This window comes from Hyla sarda, chromosome 5 (genome assembly GCF_029499605.1).
Source record: "Hyla sarda isolate aHylSar1 chromosome 5, aHylSar1.hap1, whole genome shotgun sequence".
Taxonomy (NCBI): domain Eukaryota; kingdom Metazoa; phylum Chordata; class Amphibia; order Anura; family Hylidae; genus Hyla; species Hyla sarda.
The window spans coordinates 308593738-308614021 of NC_079193.1; the positions used below are offsets into that span (position 1 = coordinate 308593738).

Below are 20284 nucleotides of genomic sequence, written 5' to 3' on the forward strand. Positions count from 1 at the left end.
AATTGGACTGGGGATGAAGGGCAAACCAGAAAACTCCCAAGAAGAAAAGATTACCCATTTCTTTTTGCATTAGCGTCCTCCTTTGTTCCCACAACGGCAGGCCTCTCTACAGTCAGCCAGCAAGTGTTTTTGTACCGGCAAGGTGCTATGACTCCAAAAACAGCTGTCTACAGATGGGTATTCTTAAACACTGACTTGAGGAAATTGATAACTTGTGGAAAACATTTTTTAATTTATTTTAGCATTGCCTCAGATCATTATAAGCCAAATGTTATGACCAAATTACTACAAACAAATGGTAACTCGTTTCCATCAAAAGACCTTCTTCAAACAGGACTGCTGCAGAAGTAAGAATAGCATAGCTTACTTAACTCCGCAGCAATCCAGTATGATGAAGGTCTTCTTACTGAAACATCACCTTTATTTGGATTGCCAATAAAATTATAAGCATTACTTGTACATGTTGAGCGCCAAGGGTTCTTTGTACAATAACAGATAATATAGTCACAGTAGTCTGGTAGCAGGATTGTAGAGCATTATCCATTGGAAAATAATCTTTTGGGCTAACAAAAATAAAACCAACATGGCTATTCTAAAATCTGGCTAACACACACTAACCTCTGGTTGTACATCCCCCTGTAGTTGTAGTTCGTTCGGTGATTTGGTAGTGGTTTGGGATCCAAGGGTCTATAGATAGCCGGTTCACCACGCTTCATTGCAAGACCATTCAACTCAACTGTTGGAGTTATGCTACCTGTAAGAATAGGACAGACACTATGATGTAATTACATATTAGTATAAGGTAAAACTAATATATACTGAAGAAAGAAATAAACAAATAAAAACTTGATTATTTCATATGCTATAAACATTTGATCCAACCTCTGGGACTCCCCAGCTATCATGTGAATAAGGTGCCTGATCCCTAGTAGACAAGTGTTTGTGTATGACCGCTCACGTTCCTTCAGGCTTCACAGCTGTATACAGGACCTTTCTATAGCTCTCTAGTATAGAGTCATACAACCTTCAGGTGCTACCATATAGACTTCATTAGATGCCATTTAAACAGAGCTATGTTTTTCGGGCAAAGAGTTATACACATGGCATCTGGTGCAGAATGATTTTTTTAGTACATTTTTACTGTACTACCGAGTGCCTCAAATTTCATATACAGACTTTCACAGAAGAGGGCCTTAGGTAGGTCTATGAAAGCCCTATTACAGAGCTGAAATACAGTTGTGTGCACCATGCCTAATGGGTATGTGAGATATGGGGACAAATAAGAAGTACAGTTAAAGGTTATCTGATAATATGTTTCACTTTAGAAGTGCCTGGATGGCAGTAAAAAAAGCAAATATATATATATATATATATATATATATATATATATATATATATATATATATATATATATAAAACTCAACTACTTCCAGTACTATTCCGACCAGAACCAATCCTCAGTACTTCCTAATCTCCACTGTATCGGAAGTGTTAAGACAATCATTCACCACAGCGGTGCCCCGCCTCTAACATTTCCTATGTGTCAGAATGAACAGGAAACAATGAGCAGCAGTGTCAGGCAGACACTGGCGGGGGATCAGCAGCAGGTGAGTTACACGATGGGTTTTATATTATACTGCCATATGAGCACTTTTAAATGTAAGAAACATTTTTCAGACAATCCCTTTAACTACTACACGTATAATGGGAACACAACTGGGCCACTCTGCTCAGAATCTTGGCGATCCCACAGGTTGAAAACAAACCAATAAGGACACACAGCTTTTTAATGCGTTACTAGCAGTTAAAAAAAAAAAATTATATATTTTTTTTTTTTTTTTTTATTTATTTTTACATGTTGCCCCAGCATGTCAAAAGTTTTGATACCAGTCCCTCTCCTGCTGCAATCACCACTAGTTATAAGGCAGGGATGTGCACAACGCAATCAACTCCCTGGCCTGAAGCCAAATCCAACCTTTTCGTTGCACAGACAAGAAGCAAAAAGGTCATATTTGATTGCCAGCGAGGGAGTAAGTGAGGGCTGCCATGAACTTCCCTTATAATTAGCAATCGCAGCAGATCTCACTCCCGAGACCCTGTGTGATCAAAACTTTTGACATGTCTAAGCAAAATGTCAGTATTTTTTTTTTATTTTTTTATTTTAAAATCAAAACTGCTTGATGAATTAAATGGAGTGTCATACAAACCCTTCTTCTGCACCGTAATGCTGGGTTTCCACTTGGCAGTTGTTTTGGATATCTGCAACTGCAGTTTTTGAGCCAAAGCCAGAAGGGTATTCAAAAAAATATATAAAGGAAGGACTTATACCTCTCTTTCCTGCTGGATCCACTTCTGGCTTTGGCTCCAAAACTGCAGGGGAAGTTACCAAAAAAGAAAAAAACTGGCAAGTGGAATCCCAGCCATCCTCAAAAAAATCTGCCATATGTGCCACATAACCAAATCATAAAGTCACAAAAGCTTGCAAAGAAAGCTGACCTTCTCTTTGTGGCTTGAATAATTACAGCAAAGTTGATTTTTTTTTTTGTATGCAGAAACAATGAGCAAAGCTTCAAATGCCCAGTGGGGGCACAGGTCAGAGGAGGAGAAACATACATAATGAAGCGGGATGTAAAGTAAAAGAGGAAGCGTCTTGGTCACTAGGCACAGCAAATGTACTAAGTTATGTAAAAACTCTTATGCTCATCTTCCTACGTTTGTACACCCTGTGAATATAAATGAACAGCTGGAAAAAGTGCATTTCCTATTATAAAACCATAATAAATCATTTAAACAAAACACATACATACGGTGTAAGTGTGTGTGTGTGTGTGTGTGTGTGTGTGTGTGTGTGTGTTTATATATATATATCTAAAAATAAAATAGATGCAAGTCATAAAATGTTGCAGTATCCAGTAATACCTTTTTTGTTGGACTAACAGAATTTTGTAGATACTGCAACATTTTATGATCTTGTCTCTACAAATTCAGTTAGTCCAATAAAAAAGGTATTACAAGATACTGCAACATTTTATGATTTGCATCTGCATCACTGGACTAATACGGTTACTCAAATTTATTATAAAAAAAATATATATATATATCTCATTATTTCCCTTTCATCATAACTTTCTGCTGTTATTTAAATCCTCAAGTCTCCATATGCTACAGAAGATAGTAGACTATTATAAGGCCCCATTCACATTATGTTTCGTCACCAGTAGTGTCAGGATACTGTCAAAAAAGGTGATCGTATTGGGAACAACTAGAATTATGCATAGAGCTGACAATTGATATTACATTTTTGTAGGTACAGCAACATCATATTAACAGGTTCTAGTGACAATCTAATATCTACAACAGTGTTTCCCCAAACAGTGTGCCTAAAGCTACTGCAAAACGTCAACTACTTCCAGCACGACCTAACCGCCAAAGACTGTCCGGGCTTGTAGTTGTAGCTTTGCAACAGCTGGAGGCACCCTGGTTAGGAAACACTACTCTATGCCAGCACAAAGTTTTGTAGTACACTGTGTATCACCATATCAGACACCATATGCTAGAGATTATGAGGGAGATTTATCAAAACCTGTCCAGAGGAAAAATTGCCAAGTTGCCCATAGCAACCAATCAGATCGCTTCTTTCATTTTTCAGAGGCCTTTTAAAAAACGAAAGCAGCGATCTGACTGGTTGCTGTGGGCAACTTTTCCTCTGGACAGGTTTTGATAAATCTCCCCCTCTCTCTGTCAGAAGGTGTGTGGAATCTGAAGCATATGAATGTAAATTGGGGCCCCAAAGAATGCTACCAGTACCATATTACAGCTTCCTACAACTTAGAACTTACATAGAGCCATAATACCCAGAAGACAATAGTAAGACAATTATCACTAATTTAGACCAACACATAATGGGGGAGATTTATCAAAACCTGTCCAGAGGAAAAGTTGCCGAGATGCCCATAGCAACCAATCAGATCGCTTCTTTCATTTTTTAAAAAGTCCTCTGCAAAATGAAAGAAGTGATCTGATTGGTTGCTACTGGAAACTCAGTAACTTTTCCTCTGGACAGGTTTTGATAAATCTCACCATAATCTGTAGAATCCTTATTGCTGTAGGCATCAGTGACCTAGTCAGAACCTAATGGATACGTCAGTGTTTCCCAACCAGTGTGTTTCCAGCAAGACTACAACTCACAGCATGCCCAGACAGCCTTAGATGGGCATGCTGGGAGTTCTAGTTTTGAAACAGCTGGAGGCACATTTATTAGGAAAAACTGGTCTACATGAACAGCTAAAAACACAGTCAGTAACACAAACTCGTGGAAAATATACTAAAGTTCAGATACTGCTCTATTTTCCTCTAATTTGTTGCATTTATGTTTCCACATTGCGTTTTGATTGCCCATTTTACATCCTTATTTGTGCTCTGGTAACAATTTTCTTTTTTTTGTTCTTGGAATGTTTTAGAAAAATACATAAAATAACAAAACGCACATGTGATCTATGCAAAGAAGGAACATTGGGGGAGATTTATCAAAACCTGTCCAGTGGTAAGTTGATCAGCTGCCCATAGCAACCAATCAGATAACTTCTTTCATTTTTCAGAGGCCTTTTCAGAAATTAACCCATTAAGGACCAAGCATTTTTCCACTATCCTTTTTTCCTCCTTACCTTTTAAAAATCATAACCCTTTCAATTTTGCACCTAAAAAACCATATGATGGCTTGTTTTTGTGCCACCAATTCCTCTACTTTGTAATGACATCAGTCATTTTACCCAAAAATCTACAGCGAAACGAAAAAAAAATAATCATTGTACGATAAAAGTTGAACAAAAAACACCATTTTGTAAATTTTGGGGACTTCCGTTTCTACGCAGTACATTTTTCGGTAAAAATGCTATCTTTATTCTGTAGCTCCATACGATTAAATTGATACCCTACTTATATAGGTTTGATTTTGTCGTAATTCTGGGAAAAAAAATCATAACTACATGCACGAAAATGAATACATTTAAATTTGTCCTCTTCTGACTCCTATACATTTTTTTTTTTTCCCCCGCACGGGGCGGTATGAGGGATCATATTTTGCGCTGTGATCTGAAGTTTTTATCGGTACCATATTTGTTTTTATCGGACTTTTTGATCGCTTTTTATTCTTTTTTTATGGTATAAAAAGTGAGCAAAAATACGCTATTTTGGACTTTTGATTTTTTTTTTGCGCATACACCATTGACCCTGCGGTTTAATTAATGATATATTTTTATAGTTCGGACAATCATTTGATTCCTCATGCAGATCAATGTGGTTCCATAAAACCCCATTGATCTGTGTGCTCTGCAATCAATTGATAAAGCCTGGTCCTTCTTTATTATGCTTTGACTCATCCTCGTGCACCTCAAACGACGCAAGTGCCGACACTGTACCTTCAGCAATTAATGGTGCACTGTCAAATTCCATGCCACTTCAATATCGGAGTGACAACAGGCTCCACAGAGAAGGCGGGGACCGTATCTGCCTTCCCGATTCCTGAATACACAGCACTCTATATAAGCACTCGCCAGATGATCATGTGATCCCCAATGTGGGGTATCTGAAGGAGCTGCTGGGTCCTAAAGGATACAGATCAGCTCTGCTGACAATGTCAGAGGGCAGTATTACCCCCGTAACTGGGGCTACGATGTAAGCCCCAGTAACAGGGGAAATCTGCAATAATAAAATTTTATTTTAGTGAGAGGATGGCCCCCAAAAAGGTATTTTATAATCTTCTGGGGGGGAAGAAAATATGCAAAGCAAAGGTGCTAATATAGGTATGTATGTAATTTGAAGATATAGCTAGATCGATATATAAATTGAAAATGTTTTGCAAATGTTAAAGAAATCAGACACCTATTTAATTTTTTTAAATTTTTCTCCCAAATTAAAAATTAACTGGGATAAAAAATTACAAAAAATAAAAGTCTGACTTATTACAGAGAAAAAAATATATATATTATTTGCATAACTTGCATAACTAAATGAAAAGGCACTTCACAGCTTTTAAATCTGCATGTACTAAAAAAAACTGAAAATGTGTAAGAATAAGGAGGGGGTCTGGAAGTGGTTAAAAAAAGAAAAAAATTAATAGACATCTGTATTATACAAGTGTGAATAAGGCTTTAGTATCTTTCTCCTCACATAGACCTCTACCCTGATGTTAACTGTTTAGTGGCAAGGTAAGTATACTAAAAATATATAAAGTATACGCACAAATATATTCTACAGGATGAAAAACATGCTCTCTTTAAAGTACCTTCATTTTGAATTTGGCTCCTGAATGGAGGTGCCATTCCCCCGCGTCTTGCACAACCCATCTTCAGCAGTAGACCCAGTGTGATAGAATCACATTACGCTGGGTCACAAGCTGGAGACTGGTTTTAAACAGCTAGGCCATGTTCACACATCTGGAATCTCCATGCGGAATTCCGCCAGAGATTACAAAGCAGCAGAGTCCAGTTGTTTTCAACAGGATTCTGCTCTGTGCACACAAAAGGAATTTCCGTGCCAGATGTTCCCAAGGTCAGAGGTTTTTTTTTCTAAATAATGTTGCAATTTGTAGACAACACTTAAAACAGTGTTATTTTATGTCATTTTATAATGCATGAAAAGTGCATTTTTAAAAGCCAATGTTTATATTTCTTTATATGTAACAAGTTAGTTTGACTTGCTTTTTTTTTAGTTCAGTGTAAACTTGCAGTTTTTATGGTGTTTTGCCCCTTTTATTCCTTAGCCTGTTTTGACCTTAACCCCTTCCCGACCTATGACATACCTGTACGTCATGGGTGGCAAGGTGTTCCCGACCCATGACATACAGGTACGTCATGAACATTACTGCCGCTACTCGCGGCATCCCGCAGCGCCCGGAAAGATGGTGGCTATCACTGATAACCAGCCATCTTACCTTGCGACCATGGGGGGTTTCATCCCCCCCCCCAGCGATCGCTGCTATCAGCTGGTCAAATCTGACTAGCTGATAGCAGCGCGGTGTGTGAGTCCCGATCACGGGGATCGGGACACACACCGCTCTGCTAAGTGTCCCTGACCCGTCCCCCGGCGTCACTTACCCGTCCATGCGGCGTCCCGAGCGGTCCCGGCGTCCTCCATGCGGTCCCGGCTGCGCTGTGTCCCGGAGGTGAGTTTCCGGCAGCAGTGCGGCATCTTCATTGGCAGCAGTGAGATCGCCGTAAAGCGATCTCACTGCTGCCTCTGAGAGTTTCAAAACTGCAACTCCCAGCATGCCCAGACAGCCTTTGGCTTTCTGGGCATGCTGGGAGTTGTAGTTTTGCAACATCTGGAGGCCCACAGTTTGGAGACCACTGTATAATGGTCTCCAATCTGTGCTCTTCCAGATGTTGCAAATCTACAAATCTCAGCATGCTCAGTCTGTCCAGGCATGCTGGAAGTTGTAGTTCTCTAACATCTGGAAGAGCACAGATTGGAGACCATTATACAGTGGTCTCCAAACTGTGGACCTCCAGATGTTGCAAAACTACAACTCCCAGCATGCCCAGACTGCCCAAGCATGCTGGAAGTTGTAGTTCGGCAACATCTGATCCTTCAGATATTGCCGAACTACAACTTCCAGCATGCCTGGGCAGTCTGGGCATGCTGGGAGTTGTAGTTTTGCAACAACTGGAGGCACACTAGTTGGGAAACATTGTCCGTTTCCTACCATAGTGCCTCCAGCTGTTGCAATTGTTGCAAAACTATAACTCCCAGTATGCACTGACAGACCATGCATGCTGGGAGTTGTAGTTTTGCAACAGCTGGAGGCACACTGGTTTGGAAACACTAAGTTTGGTTGCAAAACACTTGAAAGTTTATTACTTAACTTAGTGTTTCCAAACCAGTGTTCCTCCAGCTGTTGCAAAACTACAACTCCCAGCATGCACGGACAGCCAAAGGGCATGCTCGGAGTTTGCAACAGCTGGATGTTTGCCCCCTCCCCCCAATGTGAACGTACAGGGTACACTCACATGGGCGGAGGTTTACAGTGAGTGCTGCAAGTTTGAGATGGCGCAAATTTTGCGCTGCAGCTCAAACTTCCAGCGGCAAACTTGCTGTGAACCTCTGCATGAATGTCATTACTGAATGTCATTTTGAATACTTTGGGGGGTGCAGTTTTTATAATGGGGTCATTTATGGGATATTTCTAATATGAAGACCCTTAAAATCCACTTCCAACCTGAACTGGGCCCTGAAAAATTACGATTTTGAAAATCTTGAGAAAAATTGGAAAATTGCTGCGGAACTTTGAAGCCCTCTGGTGCCCTCCAAAAGTAAAAACTTGTCAATTTTTTTATGCAAACACAAAGTAGACATATTGTATATGTGAATCAATATGTAATTTATTTGGAATATCCATTTTCCTTTCAAGCAGAGACTTTCAAAGTTAGAAAAATGCTAAATTTTCTAAATTTTCATGACATTTTTAGATTTTTTTACCAAGAAAGGATACAAATATCAGTGAAATTTTACCAATAACATAAAGTAGAATATGTCACGAAAAAACAATCTCTGAATCAGAATGATAAGTAAAAGCATTCCAGAGTTATTAATGTTTAAAGTGACAGTGGTCAGATTTTCAAAAAATGCTCAGGTCATGAAGGTGAAAATGGGCTGGGTCATGAAGGGGTTAAAGCGGTATTCCAGGCCAAAACTTTTTTATATATATATCAACTGGCTCCAGAAAGTTAAACAGATTTGTAAATTATTTCTATTAAAAAATCTTAATCCTTCCAATAGTCTTCCTTCTGAAGTTGAGTTGTTGTTTTCTGTCTAACTGCTCTCTGATGACTCACGTCACGGGAGCTGTGCAGTTCCTATGGGGATATTCTCCCATCATGCACAGCTCCCGGGACGTGACATCATCATTGAGAAGTTAGACAGAAAACTTCAGAAGCTTATAACTATTGGAAGGATTAAGATTTTTTAATAGAAGTAATTTACAAATCTGTTTAACTTTCCGGAGCCAGTTGATTATATATATATATATATATAAAGGTTTTGCCTGGACTACCCCTTTAATGACCAAGGCAAATTTTAAAAATCTTCTTATTTAGTAATAACTTTGGAACGCTTTTACTAATAAAGCGAATCTGAAATAGTTTTTTGTGACATATTGTACTTTGATATATTCAGCATTTTTTGGGAAAAATGAAAAATTTGCATTTTTTCTAGATTTTACATTTTCTGCTTGTACGACAAATAGTCATGCCTCACCAAATTAATAATTAATTCACATCTACAATATGTCTACTCTATGTTCCCATCATTTGATAAACATTCTTTTACTTCATGAGAATGTTAGAAAGTTTATAAGTTTAGCAGTAGAGATGAGCAAAGATACAGTGATTCGATACGTCACAAACTTATCGGCTCAGCAGTTGCTGACTTTAGCCTGCATAAAAGAGTTCAGCTTTCAGGTGCTCCGGTGGGCTGGAGACTCTCTCCTAGGACTGTATCCATCTTTTCCAGGGGACCGGAGCACCTGAAAGCTGAACTAGTTTATGCAGGCTAAAGTCAGCAACTGCTGAGCCGAGAAGTTCATGATGAATTGAATCACTGTAACTTCGCTCATCACTATTCAGCAGCAATTTTCCAGATTTTCAAGAAAATTTCAAAATTTGATTTTTCAGGGGCAAGTTTAGTTCTGAAGAGGAATTGAGGGGCCTGTATGTTGGATAGCCCAATAAATCACCCCATTTTAAAAACCATAAATAGGAAAGAAAAAAACTGTCTGGGAGGCGCTGCTCAAAGTAGATCACAGATTGAAGACACAGGCCTGCAGAGGAAAAATTATATTTTATTTCTGGCAATTGGGACAACGCATTTTGGCACGCTAACAGTGCCTTCCTCAGGTCCAACAATATAGCTATAAAAATAAGTAAATGGACATGCACAATGCAAGCAGTCATTGCATTGTGCATGTCCTTTTGCTTATTTTTATAGCTATATTGTTGGACCTGAGGAAGGCACTGTTAGCGTGCCAAAATGCATTGTCCCAATTGCCAGAAATAAAATATTTTTCCTGTGCTGGCCTGTGTCTTCAATCTGATCTACCTTAAGCAGCAACTCCCAGACAAGTTTTTTCCTTCCTATTTCCTGTGCATATCTAGTGGTTCCCTAAGGGAGTTCCGTACTGGCCTGAGTGCAGCAGCTCACATCTACTCTGACCTTGTCTCACCACATACTACCAGGATATTTTGACATGCAAGAGCCGTATATCAGGGTACTAGAAAGGTTAGTATATCACTTAGGTGTGTTGGAGGGCTCACACCAGGTTGATATACGATACAAAAGGAAGCACCCCGTTTTCAGTTTTTTCTCCCTCACAAAACTGCACCTCTTAAAGTAGTCAGAATGACATTAACCCCTTAAGGAGATAGCAATTTTCAATTTTTTGCACTTTCGTTTTTTCCTCCCTAAAAATCATAAACCCTTTCCACTTTGCACCTAAATATCCATATGATGGCTTAAATTTTGCACCACCAATTCTACTTTGTAATGACATCAATCATTTTACCCCAAAATCTACGGCAAAACAAAAAATATATTATATTATATATATATATATATATATATATATATCATTGTGCGACAAAACTGAAGAAAGAAAGCCATTTTGCAAATTTGGGGGTGGGGGGGGGGGGGGGGGTCAGTTTCTACACAGTGCATTGTTTGGTAAAAATGACACCATATCTTTATTCTGTAGGTCCATATGATTAAAATGATCCCCTACTTATATAGGTTTGATTTTGTCGTACTTCTGGAAAAAATCATAACTACATGCACGAAAATTAATACGATTAAAATTGTCATCTTCTGACCTCTATAACTATTTTTCCACGTACGGGGCGGTACAAGGGCTAATTTTTTGTGCCGTATTCTGAAGTTTTTATCGGTACCATTTTTGTTTTGATCAGACTTTTTGATCGCTTTTTATTCATTTCTTTTATAGTATAAAAAGTGAGCAAAAACACGATATTTTGGACTTTAAGCGCGTATGCCATTGACCATGCGGTTTAATTACCGTATTTATCGGGGTATACCACGCACCGGCCTATAACACGCACCCTCATTTTACCAAGGATATTTGGGTAAAAAAAAGTTTTTTACCCAAATATCCATGATAAAATGAGGGTGCGTGTGTGCGCGTGTATACCCCGATATACCCCCAGGAAAGGCAGGGGGAGAGAGGCCGTCGCTGCCCGCTTCTCTCTCCCTGCCTTTCCTGGGGTCTAGAGCGCTGCTGTCGGCCCTTTTCACCCCCTGGTTATTGGCGCCGCTGCCCGTTCTGTCCCCCTAACTATCATTGCCGGCGCCGATAGCCAGGGGGAGAGAAGCGGCGCCGACAGCCAGGGGGAGAGAAGGGGCAGCGGCACCCATTGCCGGCGCCGCTGCCCCGTTGCCTCCCCCCATCCCCGGTGGCATAATTACCTGAGTCGGGTCCGCGCTGCTCCAGGCCTCCGTCGTGCGTCCCCAGCGTCGTTGCTATGCACGGCGCGGCGCTCTGACGTCATGCGCCGCGCCGTTCAGTGCATAGCAACGACGCAGGGGACGCACGACGGAGGCCTGGAGCAGCGCGGACCCGACTCAGGTAATTATGCCACCGGGGATGGGGGGAGGCAACGGGGCAGCCGTGCCGGCAATGGGTGCCGCTGCCCCTTCTCTCCCCCTGGCTGTCGGCGCCGCTTCTCTCCCCCTGGCTATCGGCGCCGGCACCGATAGTTAGGGGGACAGAACGGGCAGCGGCGCCGATCACCAGGGGGTGAAAAGGGCCGACAGCAGCGCTCTAGACCCCAGGAAAGGCAGGGGGAGAGAAGCGGGCAGCGACGGCCTCTCTCCCTCTGCCTTTCCTGGGGGTGTATCGGCGTATAACACGCACACAGACTTTAGGCTAAAAATTTTAGCCTAAAAAGTGCGTGTTATACGCCGATAAATACGGTAACAATATATTTTTGTATAGTTTGGACATTTATGCATGCAGCAATACCACATATGTTTATTTGTTTTTACATGGGAAAAGGGGGTGATTCAAACTTTTATTAGGGAAGGGGTTAAATCATCTTTATTAACTTTTTTTTTTTGCACTGTTATAACCCCCATAGGGGACTATAACATGCATTACACTGATCTATTACACTGTTCAATGCTATGACATTGCATAGCATTGATCAGTGTGATCGTCGCTTGACTGCTCCTGTCTGGAGTAGCCATTCAGTGATCGGATGCTGGGGAGGCAGGTAAGGCACCTTCCTCGTGCGTCCTGGCTGATCGAGACCCCGCGCTTTCTTTGCGGTGGTCCTGATCAGCCCAACTGAGCTGCCGGGAAGCTTTCACTTTAGATGCGGCAATCAATTTTGATCGCCACATCTAAAGAGTTAATGCCGGACATGTGCCTGAATGGCGATGTCCGGCATTAGCCATGGGTCCTGGCTACTGATTTTGGGTCCTCTTTAGTTTAGGATATTTTGCTGGCATCATGTAAAGTTGCAGAGGTGTTGGGGTACAAAAATATTATTGTTAGACAAGTTGACGCTTGTGGTATAAATAAAATCTATTCTGCAGTTTGTAATAATTTTTTAGGTCGTTCGTCATGCTGTATAAATGACATGTTAACTTTACTCTGCAGGTTGATATGATTATGGCAATATCAAAGTTATATTTTCGTACATTTATACCATAAAAACTTTTTTTTTAAAGAAAAAAAAAAAATCATGTTTGTAAGTTGCCGTATTCTGTGTGCCATAACTATTTTTTCACCGACAATTGTGTTAGGACTCTTATTGCGGGATATGTTAATGTTTTATTTTTTTTATTTTATTTTTTTTCGGGGAGGGGGGGGGGCTATTTGTGGGTGTATAATATATTATGATATATTTACTTACTTTTTCACTTTTTATTTTTTTTTTTTACACTAATTTTTTCTTTTCCTATAATTTACATAATTCAGCGGCGTACACATCTGTACTCCACTAAATTATGCCAGCTCCGTTCCGGAGTGCTGCAGCCGGATTCCTCAGATGGGGCCCCCCCTCCTTTGATTGCTTCACTGTGTGAAGCAAAGGAGGATAGGGGGAAGGAGGAGACACCTCCAAATATCAATCCTATTGGTTTGTCAGTACTGACTGACCAATAAGAGCAATTGCCGGCCGGGGACCCTGCGATTGGTCCCTGGTCGGCTTCGGGGATGCTCGGCTGTGCAGGGATGCTCGGTTCAGCAGCACAGCCGAGCTCAATAAACTGTCACAGTTAAATATCATCAGGTACAGGTGGGTGTTGCAGGAAGTCATCCCTAATCACCACGTACATGTACCTGAAAATGCGAGAACTGGTTAAAAGGAGTACTGCAGCTCAGGACAATTTATCCACTAACCAAAGGATAGGGGATAAGTATCGGATCCGGGGGGTGCCACCTAATTTCCCCTCCCCCTCATGGTCCCCTCCACGGCACCTAGCTCTCCTCGGGCACGGAGCAATCTCGGCTCTGTGCAAGGAGACTGTGGACCCCCAGCAAGAAGCAGTGGTATATATCCATGTACCTCTATGGAAGAGCCGGAGATACACAAACTCTTTATCTTCGGCTCTCCTATGGAGATGCAAGGAGGGGGCGTGTCGGTCTCTACTTCATGCAGGGCTGGACACCGCTCCGTTCATGGGGAAAGCCAATGAAAGCACCGTGCAGGAGAACAGACCCCCTGCAATCAGACACTTATCACCTATCCTTTGGATAGGGGATAAAGCTTCCTGCACCATAGTACTCATTTATATCCCATCAGGACAAAAAAAAATTATGAAAAGGGACATCTGCCACACTAAAAAATGCAGTACAATCTGGAGGCAGTATGCTATAGGGCAAGTGGAGTGGAGCAGATTAATGCATATCTTTATAGCAAAAGATTCAATATAAAACATTGTTGATTCATATAGAACAGTAAATTGGATTGTCCTATTCTGTGATTGACAGCTATCTGTGTAAATGAGTGCATATAGAGAGCGGACTATCACTCAGTAGGACCACCCACTATTGATTGACAGCAAGGGCACACCCTATGTTCCCTCTTCAGACTGAAGTATTGCACATGCCCAAAAGCAGCGATATCCCTGGGCATGAAGATGCTTCTGGGCTCAGGAGAATTCAGTGAGCAGAGGAAGCAGAGTAGTGAGGTCAGGCCATGCCCGCACTGTCAATCATGCTTGAATAGGCATCATTAGAGCCCGCAACACTGTGACTATCTCAAGCACGAGACTGTTTTAAAACTACTTTTCAACATTATAGAGGAGGGGCTTGAGGACATCAGGACCTGGTAAGAAACCTTATTTTACCAGTTATAAAGGGTAGAATCAAGTGCATGGTTCCCTTTAAACACCACATTTATCTATAAAAACAAAAATCACCAGTGAATTATATTTTTGGATTCTTAAAGGATAATTCTAGGAAAAGTTGATTGATGCTCCGGGATAGGCAATCAATAGCTGATTGGCAGGGTGCAAAGAACTGGCAGCTACGACAATTTGCTGTGCCGGAGCCACAGACACCAAATGTAAACACTGTGTGCAGAGCCGAAGATCTGTATGTTGTGTAGGGGACGTGTTGGGTAGGGATCGACCGATTATCGGTATGGCCGATATTATCGGCCGATAATGACGATTTTGGGCAGTATCGGTATCGGCAATTACCTTGCCGATAAGCCGATAATGCCCCGCACCGCCTCCACCGCACCGCGACCGCCTAACCACCCCCCCCCTCCCACCGCACCGCGTCGCACCCCCCACCGCACCGCCCCGGCCCCATTGCCTCCCCCATCCCCGGTTTTATAATTACCTGTTCCCGGGGCCCACGCTACTTCTTGCTCCTGCTGCGTCCAGCGTTACGCTGTGCGCAGTGACGTGACGTGTGCGACGTGACGTCACCGTCAGTGTGCACAGTGAAAGTTCAGGAGGACACCACCGGAGCCAGATGTAGAGTGGACCCCGGGAACAGGTAATTATAAAACCGGGGATGGGGGAGGCAATGGGGCCGGGGCGATGCGGCAGGTTGGGGGGGGGCGGTCGCGGTGCGGTGGGTCGGGGGGGTGAGCGGTGGCAGGCCTATGGCACCGCAAAAGCCACTGCAGTGCATTGATTTAAAGCGCCCGCTTAAAATCAATGATCTGCAGCGGTGTCGCGGGGGGATAAATAGCCGATAACTTATACCGGAAGTTATCGGCTATCGGCATTAACCTCCACCGATTATCGGTATCGGCCCTAAAAAAAACGATATCGGTCGATCCCTAGTGTTGGGTTGCTGCAGCTCAACAAACAGTACACAAGGTATGGAAACAAGACTTCTGGCACTGCCATTCACCCAAACAGCTAATCAGCAGGGGTGCCAGGTACAATTTACCAATTTTGCTTCTAGCCATTTTCTGCTGTTCTCTGGGAAAATTCAAACAATAGAAATCCAGTTTGTTCTTAGATACTATTCACATGTACTATAGCAAGTTCTATTTACCTTTAGCAGAGAGTCTTGCTGGAGAATATTTAATTCGATGCAGATGAGCAGCTTCTGTGTAGCGGCAGATAAAAACAATTACCATCGATCCTTACTGAATGTTAGAATAAGCTTTATATTCTTCAACTATTTCTTCAACTACGTATTGGTCAGGCCACAATATGGCTGCATCCAATGGATACATTTACTCTAAGCCCCTTCAAGTATGTTTCCGGTTTAATGTATCGATGGACAAAACTTTCTACAGCAAGTCAAGACATACTCACTTGGGTTATTGTTGATAATGTTTTTTGCCTGTCTGGCAGCAGGTTTAGGGAGCTTGGTCTCAGATAGTGCTAGACTCGCTGCAGCATGTTGCGCCTTCTTTATGCTAGTGCTCTCGGCATCCCATGATTGATCGCCTAGTGTGAGCTGAACAGTAAATAACTTGGAAAAGAGAAAAGAAAAAAACATGTAACACATGACAAACAGATTTATCATAGAACAAAATGCCCTAAATAGCAACAAAGCTTTCATTTCTCAATTTGATCTGGTAAAATAAACGAGCTGATTGGTGGCTATGGACAGACATTTTTGTGTTAGGCTTAAAAGGACATCTGCAGCGAACAAAACTTATCCCTTATCCAGTGGATAGGGGATAAGTTGTCTATTGCTGCAGTACTAATTTAATCAATTAGGAGAAACATTACCCCTTCGGTCCAATGAAGATTAGCCTCTCACTGACCAGCCAGCACCCTGCTCTGTAAAGCTGGGCTCATTTTTGCCCCGTATGTGGTTTTCCACCGGACCTAAAACCGTGGTCCACCAGAATTTGATACTCTACAGTAAGGAGATGGAGGCAGCGGTATCAACACAAAACCATAAGTTGTAATCTCCAAACCACAGCAGACCGATTGTTTACACATGACAGATAGATAGAGTCTACACACCACTGTTAAAATGGCAAGTTTTTGTGAAGTTAATAACTCATGTCAGAACTTTTTCCACCTTTATTGTGACCTATAACATGAACAATTCAATTGCTAAACCAATAAATCTTTGAGGGGGAAAGAAAAAAACAACACACTATAACCTGGTTGCATAAGTGTCCATACCTTTAAACCAATCCTTTGTTAACACGGCTGTGTAGATTATTTTTATCTCCACTATATACGTCAATATGATCAGTCCAAGCTGCAGATCATTGTATTAAGCGTCTGTATGGAGATAACTTTGGCAACTTCCATGTCTTTCCCATGTGTAATTCCCAGTAGTATTCAGTTACTAATTGTGTTATTCAGTTATGAAGTAATTAATGGTAATGTTCAGTTATGGTATGGCATGTTATCTGGTCATAGTATGGCAGTAATATTTACTGCATTTGTTGGAGGTAGGGTGGTTGACTAAGTGGTGGTTTAGAGATTTATTTCCCAGTACAGCACAATGTACTGTATTTCCCAGTACAGCACAATACTACACACAATCAAACAAGAGTCACTGAACGGCATTTAAATTTATCAGTTATACCAATAATTATTTTATGGTATCACAATTGATATATTAAGGCTAAATAAGGCTGGGTTCACATCACGTTTTCAGCCATACGTGGTCGACCATGGTTTTAGGTCCGGTGGGAAAACCACAAGCGGGGCAAAAACGAGACGACCGGAGTCAGCGTTTCACCTTGGTCGGCTCATTGAAATGAATTACATATGGGCAGCATACGGGAGCGCCCGGTTTTAGCTCCGCTCCGCCCCCCCCCAGCCGTATGTGGTCCCGTATGGCTGAAAACGTGATGTGAACCCAGCCTAATTATTTACAATTCTTTAAAAAGGAAAGAATTGGGGCGTATTTAGGGTTAGGAATGCCCTCGGAATACCATTTTTAGGCAAAGTTTACATTGACGTGGTCTTCGGTCCCATTCAGGGTTCATTCAGCTTTTATTTTCTTGAGCAGAACGTACCCTGAAACTGGTCGTAACAGAATGGACACTGCAGGGTCCCAATCAACCCCATTCACTTGTAGTTCCAGTAGTTTAGGGAAGAAAAACAATAGTGTATGCGCTAAACTCCTGTCGTTCTGGTGGAATTCAAGATTGAACTCCACATAGCAGAGTCTGATGGCAATGTGAACAAGGACTTACTCTGTGGCTGCTGCTGCAAATTAAACCTTCAAACACATTGTGGCCAATTGCCACATATTTTTGTCAGTAAAACTAAAGTGCTACTGGCAAAATCATGCCATGGGTCTTAACCGGTGTGCATGGTTTCATCTGCATGTGGTAGCTGCACCATGAGAAATATTCTTAGGGTACGTTCACACGAACTGGTTACCCACAAGTTTCTTGCTGCAGATTTACCACAGTTAAACTTCTGCAGCGAAAAACCTGCAGCAAATTACATTGACCTCAGTGCGGATTTTCTGTTACAGAAATTCAGACACAGGAAACCCACAGGTGACCCTTTATAAATTCTGCAGGCAAGTAGATGGAAACTACAGTCTTCTGTAAAGCAGGACAGACATTAATTTACTCCATTGAGATAAATTACAAAGTTGTACACATGCAAACGCTACTGATTTACATGGTAGGTACACTTGAGCTTAGTTCATAGGCATTGAAGCAAATGCAGTCACTCTACCTTGCAATGCGCTGGTCCTCTTTCATCTAGAAGTTTATATTGTGGCTGAATCCTATTAAAGCGGGCTAACTCATTCACCAAACACATTGGCGTTTTCTCTTTGGGGTTTGTCATGTTTTCATGGAGAGGCACTGGACAGAGACAAATACATCTGTTATAAGAAGATTATCCAAAGACATTTATTTTATTACTGACACACAGTTTTCTTAGAACCACTATGGCAGGTGCTGAAGTAAATTAGTAAATATATTTATTTGCTTGTTAAATCAGCATCATTTCCCCATCGAATGTAAACAACCCATGAATGTAGAAGTTGTCATGCAAAAGACATGGAGGTTTTCGAAATCTCTATTCATTGCACATGAGCACCCACTTGTTAATAGTTCTAGGACTGACTCATCCTCAAAGAAGAATGGTCTCATATGCTAGAGTTTCGCTTCTTAACCCAGTACTTGTCTGCTCTGTTCATTCTTTGGTTGGATGTACTTTCTGCCAGGGAAAATCCGCAGTGTGCACAGAGCAGCAGAATCCCATTGAAAAAAGCAAGCGGATTTCCGCATCGGAATTCTGCCGGCGGAATGTTCAAAGTGTAGATGGGGCCTTAAAAAAAAATTTTTTGCACTACACTATTCCTTTATCTCATTGTGCCCGGGCCTCAAAAAGTGAAAACAAACTTTAACTCACCTTTTGCCGCTAAAGATCTTTGGTCCGCCAATCCCAGTCTTCTTCCTGCTTCCATGTGTACGGATCGTCACACTATTCAGAGTATCGCCGGCCGCAGCGATGTCCCCCCTTGGCCGGTGATAGGCTAAGTGCAGTGTCATGTAAGGAGCCCGGGCAGCAGGAAGAAGGTGGGGCCCGGGCTCCTTTCATGACACTGCACTCAGCATATCACCGGCTGAGGTGGGACATTGCTGCGGCCGGCGATATGCTGATCACAGTGGGACCGGAGAGCTGTAGTGGCGCAAGGGGAGAGCAGTGGAAGGTGAGTCAAAGTTTGTGTTTTTACTTTTTTCAGGCCGGGCACAAATGGGATAAAAAAAAAAATTGTGCTACAATACTCCTTTAGGGTCTGTTCACACGTACAGTATTCTGCACAGATTTGATGCGCAGTATTTCAAGCTGTGTTCAGTCATTTAGTTTACATTGAAATCTGCAGCAGAAAATCCTGGGCATCAAATCTACGCAGAATACTGTACGTGTGAACAGACCATTAAAAGGAGAAAACTTATCCCCTACCGGCTCTACCAGGAAATGCAGAATCATTACACACATATATATATATATATATATATATATATATATACATATACATATATATATATATATATATACATATATATATATATATATATATATATATATATATATATATATATATATATAATGCGGTGGCAGGGCTCGTGATGCTGTGTTGCCATGGAGAGCCGGGGCCCTGTACAAGAGATCGCAGGGGGTCCAACCATTGGGGGGGATCTAAAACGTATCCCCTTTCCTGCAGATAGGGGATATGTTTTTCAGCATAAGACTTCTCCTTTAAATGGGCAGGGTCATTAACTTTTTTTTTTATATGTTGTAGTACTGATGTACTACAACATATTTCTAATATACTTTATTTTTTTTAAATTAAAAACCTTTATTTTTATTTTGAAAGCCGGCCACTAGGGGTCTCCCTCCTAGTGACCAGCTGCAGCCTGGCATGACATCAAGCCTGAATTCGGACCGATGCCGGCCGGGCAATCGGTCCGAATTCATTCGGCCTGCACTTGCTCCCTGCCTGTCAATCAGACAGGCGGGAGCGAGCGCATTGGCTCCCTGGCCTCAGATGACAGCCACTACTCCAGCACCATGACGCTGCTGCTGCTGCCCCTGCACGCCGACCTTACACTCCCCGGCCTCACACACCGGCCCCGCCTCCCGCTGCTGCCTCAGGACGCAGTTCGGTATGTGTGTTTCGGGGGGTGGGGGGACTTTAGCGCTGCGGCCATAAAATGTATTGCTTTGCGGGGGGGGGGGGGGCCTTGTAGGGGTAGCGCCGCGGCCATAACAAAGTTACTGTTTTCACCACAGGGTGCCTCCAGTTGTTTCACCACTACAACTCCCGGCATGCCCTGACAGCCAATATATGTCAGGGCATGCT

General features: G+C 42.1%; 1 protein-coding gene across 4 annotated transcripts in view; it reads right to left on the minus strand.

The window, feature by feature from the left end:
* The window catches only part of STAU2 (staufen double-stranded RNA binding protein 2), a 410885-nt gene that overhangs the window by 350829 nt on the left and 39772 nt on the right, over window positions 1-20284 (minus strand). For 2 of the 4 annotated variants that reach the window (XM_056522155.1, XM_056522157.1), the window contains 4 exons: window positions 18145-18275; window positions 15793-15952; window positions 15527-15580; window positions 619-754 (listed from right to left, as the gene is read on the minus strand). In XM_056522155.1, the coding sequence (XP_056378130.1) occupies window positions 619-754; window positions 15527-15580; window positions 15793-15952; window positions 18145-18275 (481 nt within the window). The remainder of the gene's footprint in view (window positions 1-618; window positions 755-15526; window positions 15581-15792; window positions 15953-18144; window positions 18276-20284) is intronic. The other 2 variants (XM_056522158.1, XM_056522156.1) reach the window with 1 other exon arrangement.